Source organism: Neopsephotus bourkii, unplaced genomic scaffold (genome assembly GCF_033783945.1).
Source record: "Neopsephotus bourkii isolate Nb327-2 ecotype Australia unplaced genomic scaffold, CSIRO-AGI_Nbou_v1 NB_234, whole genome shotgun sequence".
NCBI lineage: Eukaryota > Metazoa > Chordata > Aves > Psittaciformes > Psittacidae > Neopsephotus > Neopsephotus bourkii.
In genome coordinates this window covers 19,531,023-19,549,667 of record NW_026900744.1, presented here as the reverse complement: position 1 = coordinate 19,549,667, position 18,645 = coordinate 19,531,023, and the positions used below count along the sequence as shown (strand labels likewise).

General features: G+C 38.4%; 1 protein-coding gene across 6 annotated transcripts in view; it reads right to left on the bottom strand.

The window, feature by feature from the left end:
* HMCN1 (hemicentin 1) overlaps positions 1–18,645 on the bottom strand; it is a 193,183-nt gene that overhangs the window by 109,408 nt on the left and 65,130 nt on the right. For 5 of the 6 annotated variants that reach the window (XM_061345729.1, XM_061345728.1, XM_061345730.1 and 2 more), the window contains exons 11-16: positions 16,280–16,555; positions 4,350–4,491; positions 3,528–3,655; positions 2,694–2,807; positions 1,318–1,476; positions 415–609 (exon numbers count right to left, since the gene is read on the bottom strand). In XM_061345729.1, coding sequence (XP_061201713.1) covers positions 415–609; positions 1,318–1,476; positions 2,694–2,807; positions 3,528–3,655; positions 4,350–4,491; positions 16,280–16,555 — 1,014 coding nt within the window. The remainder of the gene's footprint in view (positions 1–414; positions 610–1,317; positions 1,477–2,693; positions 2,808–3,527; positions 3,656–4,349; positions 4,492–16,279; positions 16,556–18,645) is intronic. The other variant, XM_061345726.1, reaches the window with a different exon arrangement.

Genomic DNA, 18,645 nt, shown 5'->3' with positions numbered 1-18,645 from the left:
GAGAAATTAAGAAATCAGGATAACACCATTAAGCGTAAGAGTGACTGAAAAGCTGTAAAAAAACAAAATCACAAAGCCACTTGGAGGATATTTAGATATTACTCAAATTAGGACATGTCTAAAAACAGTTCAGAAACAATTTGAAAAAAGAAAAAAAAAATTAAAGGACAAAGGTGCAATAATTTCTATGAAGAAGAGTGAAGCCAACGACCACACATAACTGAATCCGCAATTCATGGGAATATGAACTGCATTTCAGAAGCAATGAAGACAGTATCAGGAACACAATCTCTGACAAAAATCCATTGTTTTTACAAATTTTACAATTTTATAAAGTATCGTAGCAACTTCATTGCACTGCATATGTCATATTTCCTTCTGGAATTATTTTTTTCTGAAGTTCAGTCTACCTACTGTTTATAGACAGAGCTCCTGTTCTCAGTTGACTGACAGAACTAACTGCAAATGGTCTTGAGAAAAGGGAAGCACCATTTAACCGCCTCCATTTAACCTTTGGTTCTGGGTAACCCTGAACATAGCATGGCAGAGTGATGTTTGAGCCAATATCCACAGATTCATCATTGGGCTCCTGTGTGAAAACTGGGGGAGCTGGTAGGGAAGGGAGGAAAAAAAAAAGAAAACAATAAACAATGTGAATTGAGGTTTCAACAAGTCATTAGCATTCTACATTACTGACAACCTACATTTATGTCCCATATGCACAATTATTCTTAACAACAGTTTCACAGCTCTAGCAACACCTTACAAAAGCAGCCTTATATGCTCTGTACTTACAATGGAGAGCTCAGAAGTAGGATAAACATCTCACAAAAATGAAGATACAACCACCACCATCAGATGAAAGTGCATACTCAAGTGCTAGCATTGTTAAGTTACTCATCTCCTTCTAACAGCATTGCTCATTGCTCCAGAAATTCTATGGGCCTGATAGGAACATACATTTAACAAGACGTGAAGTGTCAGGCCAAAAGCAGTTAGAAGAAATTCAGAAAAGAGAAGAGGAAGGGCTAAGTTATAGAAAACTTACATAGTAACTTAAGTTAGTGTGATAGTATTGTCTATTTGAGAGCTATGTCAGGTTGAGGTTTGAACAGTTTCCTCCTCCTCTGCCTCTCCCTTCCTCTTCATAACTTTCATACTTCGCAAAAGCGAGAGTGAAGGAAAGTTGGAGCTCAGACAGGACAAGGAAACAGCTTAGTAATCAAGTGAGAGATGTTCAGATAACCAAGCAGCCATTGACCAGATAGGGAAACTCTAAAATTAGAGTATTTACTGTCTAAACTGCAAGCTACTTACAGCCAACATCTAGAGTTATCTTTCCAGAAGCTCTGCCTGCATCATTGGTAGCCACACAGGTATAGTCACCAGCATCCAGGTCTTGTGTTTCCTGGATCTTCAAAAGACCCCGATGAATATCAATAATGAGAAATGCTGACGGCCTCAACTCTAAGTCACCTAAGTCCAGACAGAAAAAAGTAACTGAAATATAACAGGATATTTACCAAAATTATTCCAACAAAACGGTGTCCAAGTTTGAGATTAGTTCACAATATGGCTGTATTCTTTCAGCAGATGAGACTTCCTCTCAACTGCACAGAAAAAAATCATTACTACATTAGATATATCTTTTTTTAATTATTTATTTGTTTATTTGTTTCACAAGGAGAACACAAATGCAAGTAGTTTTTGACAGAGATCAGCAGTGACTGTGTACCAGGCTGTATTTCTTCTTCCCAAATTACAGGCTACATGGGACAGCCACTTCTCTGCCAGCTCTGTACCAAGTTGGAATCTCCACAAACCTAGAAAACAGCTCTGCTACATCTCAAGCTCAGCAGGAGACACAATCCTGGTGTGTAACATTCAGAACTGGCTCACGTGTGCTCTTTGGGATGAATATCAAATGTCTGCTGACTCTGCTTTAGAATACAAGCCATTCATTAACTGCAGTGAGTTCAGAAGAAACTTTCTTTGAAGAAAGGTTATTTGCAAACAGACCACAGAGAGTTTTGTGCTTCCCTCCAGCCACTGTCAGAGATGAAATACTTGACTAGATAAGCTGTCTGGTGCCAATATCTACCTACCAACATGACTGGTTTTCCAGAAAATCAGCAGGTGGTTTATGCAACCACACACAGGAACCAGCTGCCTTTTCTGAGAATAAACGTTCGATGGATACATGGGATTCTCTGGCTCCCATTTAACTCCGTAAAAACTCCTGCAGTTTTGATATCAATTATACACATTACTAAACAAATTATATGAGATACCTCTGAGATTAGGAAGAAGGAACATATAAAAATTCCCAACGTATTGCAAAGGAATTTTAGGAAATGGCCAATGGGAAAACCAAAAAAATTACTTCTGTTTTTTGTGGCATTTAGCTCAACATTTTCTGACAGAAGAATGAACCTTGTTTTAGTAGGCAAGAGGCTCAGCTTTTTTATTATTATTATTATTAATAATAATAATTATGATACAGTATGTTAATTCACTGTACTTAAACAGGAGCAAGAATTTATGCCCTAGAGATCGAGTTCCGTATCCTCTAGATTAAGAGAATTGCACAGGTCAGTCACTGTCTGAGTACTATATTTTTGAGGAAATGAAGTCACTTCAAGATCATTATTCTTGCTAACACAAATACACCAAACACACAGTAATGGGTGTACCTTTAAACCATTTAACTTGGGGTTGCGGAATGCCAGTTGGTTTACACTCCATAATAGTTGTGTCTCCAAGAGCAACCAGAATTTCACTTTGAACTACGGTCAATGTTGGGCCCTCTAAAAAAAAAAAAAAAACAATATAGAAAAAATCAGTTGCTCATCCAAAGCATACATCATTTTTAAGACATAAACAATGAAATACTGAGTTTCTTTTTTATATGGAAGAATTTTTACATTTAAAATCAAACAAGCTTAAAAATCATGTAAGGTGAAAGGTAAACACTGGCAAACATGAAAAAATATAGTCTACCCAGAGCACCCGGATCACAAGCAGGACATGCAAGGAATTTAAAGACAGAATCAGAAAATTTTCATCATACAGAAAGTAAAGAGGTTAAAAGCCATTCTCCCTCTCCAGCCAGGTGTTGGTCATTTGAATACTCTGCTATTAACATATTAACATAGTGTTTAGATGACAATTTAGACAATTTACATGACAATTTGGACTCTGGAGTGCTAAGCATGCTATAAGAATTTCACAGAAATTTCATGATTCCTTTTCCAAAGGCCTGCTCAGGTTTGCAAGCCTACCCCACTTTAATACCCCTTATTTATTTATTTTTCTTAAAAACAGCATACGAAACATGAAGCCCCAAATGCCACTTAACAATACTACTCAGATTTGAACAAAAAACCAAAGGGACATTTGTAAAATATTCATCATATTTTCTATTTTTTTAGATTCCTACTAGTATGTTCTACTAATTTTAACATTTCTTCCCTAACAATAAATATATTAGTTTGCTTTTTAATTCCCCTACAGTTTCTTTTACTTACCAATATACGTAAGAGTGGATATTTGTTTCTCTGTCCCAGCTGAGTTACTTGCTAAACAACCATAAATTCCTGCATCTTTTGAAATTGCCTTTCTTATGACTAAGGTGCCTTCTGGGGTCAACCTATACCTGCGAACAGATAGGGGACAAAAAAACTTGATTAGTTAACTAAAAAAGAGTAACACAGCCACATTACAAACAGTAACAGCAGCAGGATAACCAGATGGCTTATGAGCAGGTATTACAGAATAACATAATCATAAAATCATTAGGGTTGGAAGGGATCTCTGGAGATCATCTTGCACAGCCCCCCATGCCAAGGCAGGGACACCTAGAGCACGTTACACAGGAAAATGTCCAAGCAGGTTTTGAATGCCTCTGGAAAGTGGAGCTCCACAACCTTCCTGGCAGCCTGTTCCACTGCTCTGCCACCCTCAGCATAAAGAACTTCTTCCTCATGCTAAGGTGAAACTTGTGTTTTACATTCACTGCTCCTCGTCCCATTGCTGGGCACCAGAGGTATTGCTGGTTTATTTTCCCATGCTAAACAACAGTATTAGTATTATTATATCTAGCAGAAAATATCAATGCATTTTGTGAAAAGCCTTTAAATGAAGCTTGTGAAAAGCCTTCTGAAGAAGCAAAATGTTCCTATTTTATAGTTGAGAAAATTGAAATTAAAGACTTATAAAAATGAAGGTTAAGATGCTATTTCCAAAACTCACAGATTCCTGTGAAAGAATTAGTGAGAATATTTTGGCATTGTTTAAAATTTCTTTCTCACATAGGAAAAAAAAAAAAAAAAGAAATCCATAACCCCTACCTGCTTGAACCAATAATGAACATATCGTTGTGTGTCCATACTACTGTCGGCTTTGGATAACCCGTTGCAGAACACCTGATAGACACTTCAGAGCCTTCTGTAAAAGTCTGATTCTTAGGTGAAATGACAACCCTAGGTGGTTCTAGTAAAAAAAATAAACCAGTAATTAAAAATAATCATACAGAAAAAACTCATTTTATTCCCATTTTCAAACAGCTCCATAGAAAGAAAACAATCCTAATAAATGTCAGATACCACTTGTTTCCTCACTTTGTCTAGCACAGTCTACCAGTTCCTCAGCACAAAACATGTATACCTTTATAAAAGATAGTAAGTCAGGATTTGGGGTACAGAAACCAAACTAATTCACATTCCTACACAGTTTGGTTTGCTTTTTGATGCAGAATTTGGAGTTCCTAAACGTGGGCACCAATTCTTACAAAATGCTGCCAGAAGCAAGCAAAGTTCACCAATATGATCCATCAAGGTGACAAAGCCAGGCTGACATAAGCATAAGCTGTGCAAGGTCATCTTTCTGAACAGAAACTATGAGAACATTAGTGGTTTCACATGAATTCAACTTGAATGCAGTAATTATTTAACAATCAACTTAGAATTTTTAATGCATGCTTAAAACTCAGCAAAGCAGCAACAGAACCAGACAAATTTCAGACTCCTGAAAATTAAAGAAAATGAGCATAAATCTTCAGGCAGGCCAATGGTAAGAATATAACCTGAGTGATGGAAATAAGTCATGATATATGTGCACACACAGAGAAAGAAATTAACAGCTAAGTCATGATTAAGATAACTGAATCTGCAGCATTAACAATGCCAATGGATGTTACATATTTCATCTGTATTTTCACCTGAAAAGTGAGATTTGTGAACTTCAAAGGATTCATTATCTTTGACAGATTTCCTCAGTGAAAAAAAGATACCACCAAAACAATTTGAGTCAACTGACATTTTCTTCTGTAGTACATCTGATTCTGTGTTATGGTGGCAAGAAAAAGAATCACACCACTCTATGGATGAAAAAGTAGCAACTCATACTAACAGTACTAACTGCAGCTACATCATCTTAGTTATGGCATGAAACTGGCTACTATTGGATCAATAGAAGCAATCTTTCTTTGGGGAACTTCACCTATTGCTAATTGCACACTGCATTAACATGTATTCCTCTGCATACAATCTCTACTTGCAGCCATAGAAGGAAAAGCTTAAGCCTAACACTCTTTTGTGAGCATGAAAGAGGCTAAACTCATGTAACACAGAGGTACCTTGAATCTAAGGTAGCTCTGAATAGTTCTCTTTTATTACCTTCAGCAGAAATTACACCATCCTATCAACTCGGGTGATGTTTGGTATGCTTTCATGGCTAGAAAAATGTGTGCAAGTCTATAGGATGATATAATCATAGATCAAGGACAAGGTGAATGTGCGATGCCATGCAACTTCCAGGTAAGCAGCATAAATCCTTCTGCTTTGGTCTGCCTTAATGCAAATAGAAACAATTCAGAGTGCTACTACAAATGTCCTTCTGGAAGAACTAGTAGTACACCCTCTTCATTATCATTGCAAGGATATCATTTTTCTTTTTATCATTTTTCTTGTGAAAAGCTGTAATACTATTTCCTTTAAAAAGTGTGAACTAATAAACCACAGTGTTTCTGGCCTGGAAGAATCTCTCTGCAGAAGACCATGCTCCTTCTAGGACAGAAGAGAGGCAGGTTCTGCCTCATTGTTAGGCAAAACCACTGGGTTTTAGTCAACATATTTATAAGCTAATGGCATCAAAACACAGAACTTCAAAACTAGTCTTTCTCCCTACAATCTCAGCACAGTAATGAGGGGGTATTAGTGACTAGCAGAAAAGGAAATAATAATAAAATGGTTTTCAAATGCCCAAACATCAAATTAGGAGTGCAGAGAAGCACAGTAGGAGAGCTCTTCACCTTTTACATGAAAAGGTTTATCAATAGCAGCATAGGAAAACACAGTTTTGCAAGGTTATAGATATTAGCAATGAAGTCACACTTCAGCTGACTTTAACCAAGCTTCTGTTCTTCTACAGGTCCACATTCACTGGATAACACAGATTAGTTTCAGCACATTAAAGTTGCAAGGCAAGGGAGTACATAATGTCCCATAGATATGAAATATGGCAGTCTTGTATCCTCATAGCAGCTGAGTGACGTTCCCAACAACTGGAAAAAGGGAAATATAACCCCATCATTAAGAGGGGGAAAACGGATGACCCAGGGAACTACAGACCAGTCAGTCTCACCTCTGTGCCTTGCAAAATCTTGGAGCAGATTCTCCTGGAAAGCATGCTAAGGCACATGAAAAACAAGGTGCTTGGTGACAGCCAGCATGGCTTTACTACGAGGAAATCCTGCCTGACCAATTTGGTGGCCTCTTATGATGGGGCTACAGAACTGATGAACAGCGGTAGAGCAGCTGACATCATCTACCTGGACTTGTGCAAAGTGTTCAAAGCGGTCCTGCATGACATCCTTGACTTTAAATTGGAGAGACATCAGTTTGATGGATGGACCACTTGGTGGATAAAGAACTGGCTGGATGGCCACACACAAAGAGTTGTGGTCAACGGGTCAATATCCAGCTGGAGACCAGTAAGGAGTGATGTCCCTCAGGGATCAGTGTTGGGACCAGTTCTGCTCAACATCTTCGTCACTGACATGGACAGGGGGATTGAGTGCACTCTCAGCAAGTTTGCCGATGACACCAAGCTGTGTGGTCCGGTTGATAAGCTGGAGGGAAGGAATGCCATCCAGAGGGACCTTGACACACTTGTGAGGTGGCTGATGCCAACCTCATGAAGTTTAACCATGCCAAGTGCAAGGTCCTACACCTGGGTCAGAGCAATCCCAGGCACAGCTACAGGTTGGGCAGGGAAGAGATTCAGAGCAGCCCTGCGGAGAAGGACTTGGGGGTGCTGGTCAGTGAGAAAATGAACATGAGCCAGCTGCAGTGTGAGCTTGCAGCCCAGAAAGTCAACCATACCCTGGGCTGCATCAAAAGGAGTGTGACCAGCAGGTCAAAGGAGGTGATCCTGCCCCTCTACTCTGCTCTGGCAAGACCTCACCTGGAGTATTGTGTGCAGTTCTGGTGTCCTCAACATAAAAAGGACATGGATCTGTTGGAACAAGTCGGGATAAGGGCCACGAGGATGATCAGGGGACTGGAGCACCTCCTGTATGAAGACAGGCTGAGAAAGTTGGGGCTGTTCAGCCCGGAGAAGAGAAGGCTGCGTTGAGACCTCATAGCAGCCTTCCAGTATCTGAAGGGGGGCTACAAGGATTTTGGGGATGGACTCTTCATTAGGGACGGTAGTGATAGGATAAGGGGTAATGGGTTAAAACTTAAACAGGGAAAGTTTAGATTGGATATAAGGAAGAAGTTCTCGACTATAATGGTGGTGAGGCACTGGAATGGGTTGCCCAAGGAAGCTGTAAATGCTCCATCCCTGGTGGTGTTCAAGGCCAGGTTGGACAGAGCCATGGTTTAGTGTGAGGTGTCCCTGCCCATGGCAGGGGGTGGTTGGAACTAAATGAACTTTCAGCCCTTTCAAAACCTAACTATTCTGTGATTGTAAAAGTAGATCTAATAAAAAGCTGCAGGGTTTGAAAAAGTTCCTCCTATGTTTCATAACAACTCTGAAATCTCTTAGCTCCCAGAGGAAAAGCACCAGGGGAAGGCAGAACCGTAGTTCCAGAAGTACTAGAATTAAATCCAGATAGGAGCGGGGGCAGGGAGAGGCAAGAAATGGATGCAAGTTACAGAACTGTCCTCAAGTGATTCATGATGTGCAGAGATTTCTCAGCTATTCTTATTTTGTTTTAAATGCTGCCAAGAGACACTGGGAGACATTCTGCATGCTCTGGTCGTGCACCCTCTCATGACAGTATTAGGAAACTGTTTGTCGCAGATGGCAATTACTCATCAAGCTTTGGCAACACACCATTGCTCATGCAGTTATTTCCATAAAATGATATATCAGGTGAGCAGATGATGAAGAAAGAAATTTGCATTTAACATGTAAGTCATTAAATTAGCTCAATAAGTCAATATACACAGCTGTAAAAAACAAGCTACCAGCTAGAATCAGTGAGGCCACATTTGCCTCTAATTAACTATCTTGTTTTCTTGCTGAAAGGCCTGCAACAAGGCAGGCACACAGAATTGGCTTTCTTTTATGACAAATCAGTATGATTTCTTTTGCTTTGTTTTTCATAGCATAGGGAAGAAGATCTGTAACACGAGCCAGAGAAGCACAATCTTCTGACAGCTCCAATCCCATTCAAGGCTGTAAAATAAAACCTATTACACAACGTAGATCCCATGTAAGGCTTGAGAAAGACGGTTGGTTTGAAGATTTCCAGGTCTGAAGCACTGTTTTTGGCCCTAATATTCATTAAAGCCATGTGAAGCAGTTCAACTAAGCATGAAGAAATGGATAGCAAATACCAAATTTTTATTTCATACATTATAAAAAATAAGATCACCCTTTATTAACAAAACAGTCATTTCCAAAGTTTTTTTCCAATACTTTATGCATGCTTTTTTTTCCTTAACAGAAATATTTCCCCCCAAAAGCTACCTTGTAGACGATATTTCAATGAACCATTACCAATATTTTTGTGTTCACCCTTAAGATTCTTTTCTGCCTTTTACACTAAGAGCATTTTTGGAAAATTGAATGATTACATGTTAACTGACACACAGTTCATTAACTAAGGCTAAATAAGAACAGCTACATGCACACAGATAATGGCAAGGAATAGATACAGCCCCATCTCTGTGTCCAGCCTGCTCACTAACAGTTTTCTATAGTAACAACCCATTATTGTTAGCATCCATTAAAAGGGTCTGAATTGACCTACTTTTGCAGCTATCTACAAAGACTCTGCAAGAGCAGATGTTTATCACAAAGCCCTACTTTTAATAATACAGGAACTGTAGCGTCAGTGTGAAAAATTAATCCTTTTCTGACTCAAGTTCTGTGTGACCACAGCAATGTCTACAAAGTCTTGTGGTACTGTTTTATGGATATGCCTTAGTTTTTCCACATGGAAAAATACAAAAGGAAGCAAATGGCTTTGATCTGAAACTGTCTAAAAACCTACATTGTGTTAGTGTCAAGAGTGCATACTGGGAAAGCACAGGGGAGAAAAAAAAATATCCTACTCTCTCATTATGATAGCTATTAACATATGTCAGTGTGAAACAGAAGATTGAGGCTATGAAGAATTTCTCCCAGAGTGTAGATTTCCACTTTGATGTCGGATCAGGCACAAAATTCACATTATATCCTAAGTTATGAAATAACAACATAAATACATATAACCTATCATTACATTCAGAAAATGAATTCTCCATTCATCTGATTTTTAGTAAGTTTAAATCACGCTTTAGCAATATGCATTGGAATTAATATTCAGTTTTATATTTTGCTCACAAGCCAAATCAAAGAAGTGTAGAAGAAAAGTTGCACATAAACAGAAAAAATGACAAAGGCTCCTGTTTGAATAGCGATCTGAGAACAGATTTCTTACAGCATGAATAATGATCAAAACATTCAATAGGGATAAACAAAAAGTAGCCTTCAACATTAATCAGCCAGTCACATTCATCAGTGTTTTTGGCATCAACCAAGCGACTCTAACTAAAAAGAAATATTGTCTTTGGACTTTATTATTTTGCTTCATTCTCTGCCAGCTGTCTCACCTAGCTGCCAAGTTCTCACTGATCTCCTTCCTAATCCATCCACAACTATGCGGAAGTGCCATCCTGCATCATCCCTGCCAATCTGCAAAGGTGATGCTGCACAACAAATCATAGAAAGATCTGCTTATAATAAACTCTCAGGTTACAGTATTGGTGTGCTTATGGTATTACTGCTCTGTTAAACAAGACGCAGAAGTATCATTAATGGTTGCTTTTGTGAGACTCTCCTTGAAGCTGGAGGGGAAGCATTATTTGGATCTTGCTGTTCAGCTGGAGAGCATGCCCAAGCTGCAATTCCACCTATGTCAATAGCACTCTTTGCTACCACAGGGTAGGACAAGTTGGTCTGCTGTTATATACTGTACAGCATCCACCCCAGCAGTAAGAAAGTACATGCACTGTGAAAGACATGAGGGAAGGACCACTCAGTTTCTCCCTGTAGTCAAAAGCTACTCCCCAAAAGACATGCAGCTATACTTGTCAGAGTCTTCTCACAAAATCATTTTCCATAACCTCCCTTCACTTCCTTTAAGTTGGCATTCACTCACCACATGCAGACTCTACCAGGAAAAATTAAGCACATGAGAAGTATTCACCAGCTGTCAGCAAGAGGCCATAAAGAAAGCTGACATCCTACACACCATATACTCAGCCTTTACAATCACCTCCCTTCAGAAAGACAGGAAATGGGCTCCTTCCTCTTCATATCACTATCTCAGGCTTGTACTCAGCCTTACAATTTGGTAGATTCAGGAAAAAAATACTTGAACATCTTTGTAAGTGAAAATGAAAAAGCCAGGCTTCCTTCTCCAGCAGAGCAGCAGTGGAATGCCGCAGATAAAGAAATATCTCTGAAAACCAGTTCTTTACAGAAAGTGAAATAGGGGACTTCAACCTCTAAAACTTAGTGGGTTTTCTCAGTGGAAGTATCCCCATCTTCACATGATAGAGAGACAGCTCACTTTCTTGAAGTGCAAATTGAACCTGTTTATGTTCCTATGTATTACCCAGGACTGCACACCCCTGGAAGGATCACGAATCCAACACCTTTTTTATAGCAACAAATACAACATTTAATAGTTTAAGTATTTCCTTGTGCTTTTTATTAGCTGTTACAGTAACAGAGATCAAGTATCCTGCAAGAAGCTAGTTTCTAAGAGATCCGTATGGTATATTGCCTTGAACCAGAAGTTTGTGTAGGGCAGAAGATATCTAGAAATAACCATTTTCTAAAAATGTTATGGTTCTACTCCTCTAAAACTCCTTGTAGCAACATTTGCCTACATTTGTGAGAAAGCAGCAAGAAAATAATGAGCAAGAAATCAAATGACAGAAATTATGAAGCATGACACTTATTTTCTGTTTAATAACTTAATTTTTTTATCTTTCATCAAGTTAGGACTTAAATTGTTTGGAGTAAGAATTCATCCTATGACAATCTGAATACTACAAAAAATACAAAACCTTAATCATCACTTATTTATTTACATTTGCAACAATTCTTCTAAAAGAAATGGAAAATTTAAAGGTATTTCTAAATGGATGAGAGCACTTTGTCTTTTCTGCTTTTGAACTGATCTGTAGGTAATCTTACCCTGGGAATACTCTCAAAAAACCCTCCCAGACAATCCAGAACAATTCATGTAAATGGGGCCAGAAGAGTGATTTGCCCAAAGTGCAAACATTTTTTCCCCATCGGTTCACCTTCACCAAACAAAATAAAAATAAAAGAACCTCTTACCAATGGTGGCTGCATTGAGAAGGCAAACGAACTTGGTGACACTCATTAATTTTCCTGAGTGGCAGATAATCCTAGAGAGTTATTACCCCTGACCTTTTCCATGTGACTCCTTGTAAAAAGGGAGTCTCCATCTTCTTTGTAGTCACCCTCTAAATACTGGAACATGATGATAAGGTCTCTCCTAAGCCTTCTTTACCCAACGCTAAATAAAGGCAGTTCTCTCAGACTTTCGTCACATGGCAGGCTTCCCAGTTCTTTGACCATCTTTGTGGCCCTGCCCTGTACCCTCTCCAGACTGTCTACACCCTTTCTGTACCAAAATTGAGCACAGAATTCCAGGTGTGGCCTGACAAGTGGGATAACGACATTTTTATCTCTGCTGGTGATACCTTTGTTGGTGCAACCCAGCATCCTGTTGACTTTCTTTGCCTCAGGATCACACTGTTCACCCATATTGAGCTTGCTGTCCTTCAGGACCTGTAGGTCCCTTTCCAGAGAGCTGCTCCCCAGCCAGGTAGATCTCAGCCTGTGCTGCACTCTTAGATTGTGCCAAGATCCTACACTTGTCTTTGTCGAACTTGGTAAGGTTCTTACTAGCCCACTTTTCCAGCCTATCCAGGTCACCCTGCAGTGTGGCTCTCCAAAAACATCTACTCCTCCACTAAGTTTGGTATCATTGGCAACTTCAAACTTCATCAGGGCTTATTACTTGCAGGTGTGGCTTAGCCACTTGCACAGCTCATTGAATTTAACAGCACTACTTGTAAGCAATAACTAAAAATGCCTTTCAGTTGCGTTGGCAATACTGACTGCATTTAAACATTTTCAAATATTTGGCAAATAAGCAGGCAAAGGAGACCCACTATGAATGGAACAGCAGCTACAGTTTGTATGATTTTATTCTCCTTGTAGAAAGAAATACATCTGAATAGTACGCTGACCTTCATGCTATTCATCAGTGAGCTCAATGCACAACAGCTGGCACTTGGTTACCTTAGATGGCTCCCAATAAGAACAAATATTCAGTGTTGCTTCACTTCTTGTTAATCTTCTGATGGAATTCATTGTATACTGAGATTATTAAACTCAAACATCTCTCCTAATCACCAACATAAACACACACAAAAGACATAGAAGTTCCTACATACTATACATCTGTGTTATAGAAGTAAAAGACAGTTGCAATCATTAAAAGAAGTGCTTCCTTGTCTACTCTTATTTATTTACACCAGAAAACAGGCAAAAACAATATTGCACATTTAGCATCACTCAGATTAGAGGGATCTCAATTTTAATTATGTATTTGAAATTCTTGGAGGGGGAAGGAAACAAAACCCACCACAAATCAATCTCTTTAATATGCACATTGTATCATTATTTCAATTAAAAAAAAAAAGCCTAAATGCCTCAAAATCTGCCACAAATTAATACTTCTTATGTGTACATCCAGAAAAAAAATAAAGCTACCAAAACATGCTATACTATTTCAACTTGATAAATATGCATATAACACACATTTTGCCTGCAAGAATGTAACAAACTGGAAGAAAAACTTCACATGCTCATGGAATTTCATGCATCAGTGTGGAACATATAATTGAAAAGTTTATATATGTTTCATGCTCCTGAACAATCTCTAGCCTCACATGGCTGCAATATGTTCCTCCAGGCTTCTGACAAATTATATGAAGCACCTGAAATGTAGTGAATAACCATTTGTTTCCATGTAAGACCAATCTGTGGAAGGACTTTAACAATTCATACTATGAAGCTATTTAACAATGTTCAAAATTGAGTGTCTACATTAAAAGTTAGTCATAGCACTCAATAAGCACCAATACAAGCCTAGATAGCTCAAGAACTTTTATTCCTTGAAATTTATAAAGCTGCATTAATTGGTTTTTCAGACTGAGCAGTATACCACCAGGCCACAAATAGACAAAAGTTTTAAAGGGATCTTCATCTATCCGTGCTCATTATTAGTGTGGAACAATTAGTTACTATGTTCTCCTCAACACAGAACATGCAACTGAGAGAAATCATCAACCCTTATTCAAAATCTCAGTCTGTATTTGTTCAGCTGCTGGTAAAAAAAAATAAATCAGATGAATGTTCCCTTTCACAAACAGCAACATCAGACTGATAGCTTTCAAAACAAGGGTTCACTACAACCCACTTAAGCAAGTAAAGCAGATGCCAAGTTATTTTTAGAGCTACCAACGTTTGTTCTCTGCCTTAAATCCCACTCCAGAAAGAAAAAGAGGATGAAAGTAGTGTTTAGGATCCAAAATTCAGAAATCTATATGGAATTGTTCCAACAATAATAAAGGGCTTCAATATGAATTTAATTTGACATTCTGAATTACTTACAACTGTACAACGCATGAATCCATCTCAATCAACTAACAAGACTTCAAGATTTCCTCTTCAGGATGTTAATACTGACAACCCTATAAAGCTTTTGCTTCTTACATATAACCACCCTTTACTCTTTTGCTGCCAAATACAACTGCTTTTTTGAATACCACTCTAGATACTAACAAGCACTATTGTATTGTACATGACAATCACACAGAATACCTCCAGAAATCTGATAGAAATCATTTTGTCCAAGCAAATTAAAATTATCACAAATAATAGTGCATCCAACCATTCTGATACAATTCATCTTCTGTGTATAGCCATTTGAAAGGTTAGCAGTAAGTTATTTTTTCCAGAGACACTATTCCATAAATCTGAATTCAGCTGCATCTTAGCATTGCCTACATATTTATTCTGTTCTAAGCATCTTTCATCATAAATGAAAGAAAACACAACTCAGACTGTCAGTTAAGCATGTCTAAAATGTCCAAGAGTGCTCTCTCTGATGTGCTTTAAAGCTATAACAATACCAGTACCAGCCAAAGCATAATTCACAACTATTTGATATAATCATTCTACATGTATAAGTGATTTGAAACTCAGTATTTTGCTGTAGCAGCAGTAAACTTCATTTACCTTTATTATCAAAAACCTGCCAGAAGTAGTCATTGTGTTGAAACTCCCAGCTGGTCTACAGACATTAGAGAGGAAAATCTAAATCTCAGGAAGAGATGAATGAGCGAGTGAGGGAGGTGCTTCTATTGCTGCCTTTGACATGCTTGAGTAACTGCCTTAATGGAAAAATCTTGTAGAATTTAAAACAAAGTCTTCCATGGGGGGTGGGGTTGACTTTTTTTTTTCCCTATGGCTTCCCCCCCTTCAGCCTTGCTAGAAATTTGGCAGTTTTAACTCTGTTTTAACAATTTAACTCAGCTGTAGCCATCTAATGGTAACTCAAAATGATTAATGAAGAAGCACTTTATTCCTGCCGTTTTTTGTAATAGGTTCTACATAACTGATTGCACACCTACTTATTCCACCTTGGTAAACCAACATGCTTTTCCTGTAAGAAAAAATACATCCCATTAGTAAGTGTTATGACTCTACTTTTGACCTTTCTCTGTTTTGGAGGATTTTAAGCCAAGCAATCTCATTGAATGTTTCTTTTTTTTTCCCCACAATTCTGTTTTTCAGTTAACAAAGTACTAGAATTACAGCAGCAAAGTTAATGAAGCTACCCATAGAACATAACCCAATATTATCAGCAAGCAAATATCCTGTCAGTCACATTCAAGTAAACGGAATAGGGTTTTTCTTATTTTCAAAAACATTGAGTTTAGTTTCTTCTTACCCACAGAGAGGTAATAAGGAAACAAAGGATCACATCTCCACCTGACCAAGGCAAACAGAAAAACCTGCAGTACTTTCAAATTGTAAACAGATCTGTTCTAAGAAAAACTACTGCATATATACAGTCCTTGGATTCATAAAAACTAGTGCTTCATGAAATTGTGATTAGCTCTTCATACATCATTATAAAACAGATACAATAACATTGCATAGAAGAACTCAGAAGTATTACTCTGTTATAAAGATTAATACAGAAACTTTTACCAATTTAGTTACACACACATAACTATAGTTACTGTTTCAGGGGAGGGGGACACCTTAAAATCCACCTAGCCAGCCTGTAAGTTTTCTCTACTGAGAAGCAGACTGTAGACACTGGAGAGTGGTGTGTGCGCGCGTGCATGTGTAGATACTTCTGTGTTCTACTCTGAAAGAAACACTAACAAAATTACTTCAGGCTTCATTTGCTTGTACAACAGTTGAATTACAGTTAAAGGAGAAGGATAAAATCACAGATGAGACAGACAACATAAAGCAGCCTTGCAAAATAAGCACTAGTGCTGTTTGGTGATGCCCATTGTCATTTTCAAACAGTGAAGAACTAGGTAATGCTTTGTCAGTCTCCAAGTGGTTTTATCAATGGTTACTAAGAGGACAGCTCACAATGCAAATAAAATATAAACCATGACAGAGTATATTTAACATGCATCTTCCTTGTTACCTTGCACTGTAAGGAAAACTGATGCTGTGGTAGATCCACCCTCATTAGAAGCAATGCATCTGTACTCGCCAGCATCCATGAACTTTACAGTCTTCACCTCTAAAGACAAGTTACTCAACATCCTTATTCGCAGGGGTTCCTTCAGTCTTACATCCCTGCCATTTCTCTGCCAGGTAAGATTGTAACGCACTGTGCTTAAAGTTAGGCAGGTCAAGATGGCTCCTTCACCAGGGACAACCGTAACGTTGTTAGGAACCTGAATCACAGGTGGAGGTTCTGTGTAGGAAGAATAAAGACCAAGTCATAAGAGAAAAATATTTGAGAACCTTTGCTTCATTTGTGGATTCTTGATACCTCAAGTACATTGGGGGGGAGGGGGGGGGGAAGGGAAATAAAAAATAATTAAAAAAATGGCTTAATATTGAGTTTTATTTCACATTGCTGAAGCCATGAAACAGAACCAGGGCAGCACCCTCCTTCCCTGATGCTAAGCTACCTGACAGGAGCTGACATCACAAGAATACACCTGATTTAGGTCAAAACTATATCACATTAGATAAAAACTAACCACCACCAGGCCCCAGAGTCCGATCTCTGAGGTGTGACCACACATGGTGGAATCTGAGCTAAACACACACTAGACTTTTACAGGCTTGTGTATGAAAAAAAAAAATAAATCTCATTACTACCAAGCTCTTCTAACAGTAACAATAAAACCAAGTTAACAGCTGCTCTAAGCATCATTATTGAGTTCTTTCCCTAATGGTTTCTACAAGAGACTACAAAAGGAGAGAGAAACATCTGTTCTTTTAAGTTTATCTGATCGAAGACTTTGTCAAATAGGATAAGGAAAAGGGGAGGTAATAAATACAGTATACAGAGATTTTGCAACTGGTAAAAAATACTTCACTCTCTCCCCCACTCCCCCCACCCCCTTATTTGGTTTTCCCCAGACTGGGACTGTTTTCTACGAAAAGAAAGATCTACAATGAATAGTATTCTGAGTGGGATGCCTTAGCAGACATAAGACAGCTGTAAGAGCAAGATCAAATTTTTATCAATATACGTTAAAGCACATTTATCCTAAGAAAAGCAAGGATAACAGGGAATTAAAGATTCTGTATTTAGTAAGGGTGAATGTCACTCCTGTTCTCAGAGGCAGCCATAACTGCTGCTTATTTAGGTCTCATGCGGGGTCTCAGATGAGGTTCACAAGCTTCAAGCTAAATCTCTGCATAGTAACATATTGTTCTGGCACTATGCATGCTGCGTGTGCAGCTCTGCTTCCCTATAGCACGCAGTCCCTAACAGTAGTCACCCTTAGAACTGAAACTCTGCATTTCAACACATGCAGAGGAGAGTGAAGAAAAGCTACACCTGCTTACTGAGAATGGAGTTTCTCTCTTGCCCTTCAGGTTTTGGTTTCTTTGGGAGAAAAGACAAATCTAATGCTTTCCATAAGCATACCACCAAATTACTTAAAGAAACTCGGAGTGAGATTAAGGCAGTACAGGACTAAAATCCTCTGAATTAAAATCACTCTCTGGTTGCGCATGACATCTTTTAGGCTACACCAGTCTCTTACCACAATAGCGCACAGACACAGCAAACCCCAACCAAACTCTAAGCTGAATTTACAGCACTTCTTTACTGGCACTTCAGTTAAGGTCCCTGCACAAGCTAACAAGCCATTTGGCATTTTAAAGACTTAATATTAGTAGGATGAAGTCAAACTCAAGTGTTTGTTTTTCCAGCAACTAGGAAATGTTGATACAGTTCCAATACCTTTCACACAGCAGTTGACAAAATGGATTATCTGTGATATACTGTCTGTTACATGGACAAGCTAAGAATACTTGAAAAGACTGTTTACTTTGCTGAAAGCAGACATTTCATCTAATTTTCTTCCAAATATTTGTACACAAGGATTTCAAAGCAAATCCCTCACATTAATCCTCTGCAAGGCACAAAATAGACCTAATTGCTCATGTTTACATTGTGAGTCAATCTCAGTCAATCTCTCAGTGCTCTATCAAATTTTTCCCCTCATCACTCTTGACTTTCAAGGGCTACCAATATCACATGAAAAAAAATTTAGATTCTTTCTCATCCATCTGTGAGGAGGAAGATGGTTGTAACTTCAAGACCAAGACCAAGGATCTTTTGTGCCCACAATTTCTGGGGCAATATATAAGATTTCTTGTCCTCCAAAGCATGATTTGAAAGAAGCATATAGGAATACTGTCCACCTAAAGGGTTTTTGTAGCCCAAATATAAAGTGGGGCTTTAGAGCTAGGACATTAATGATATTACTGTTCCATTCTGCTTGAGTACTTTACATGACTAAAAGGATATTCCTCTTCTCA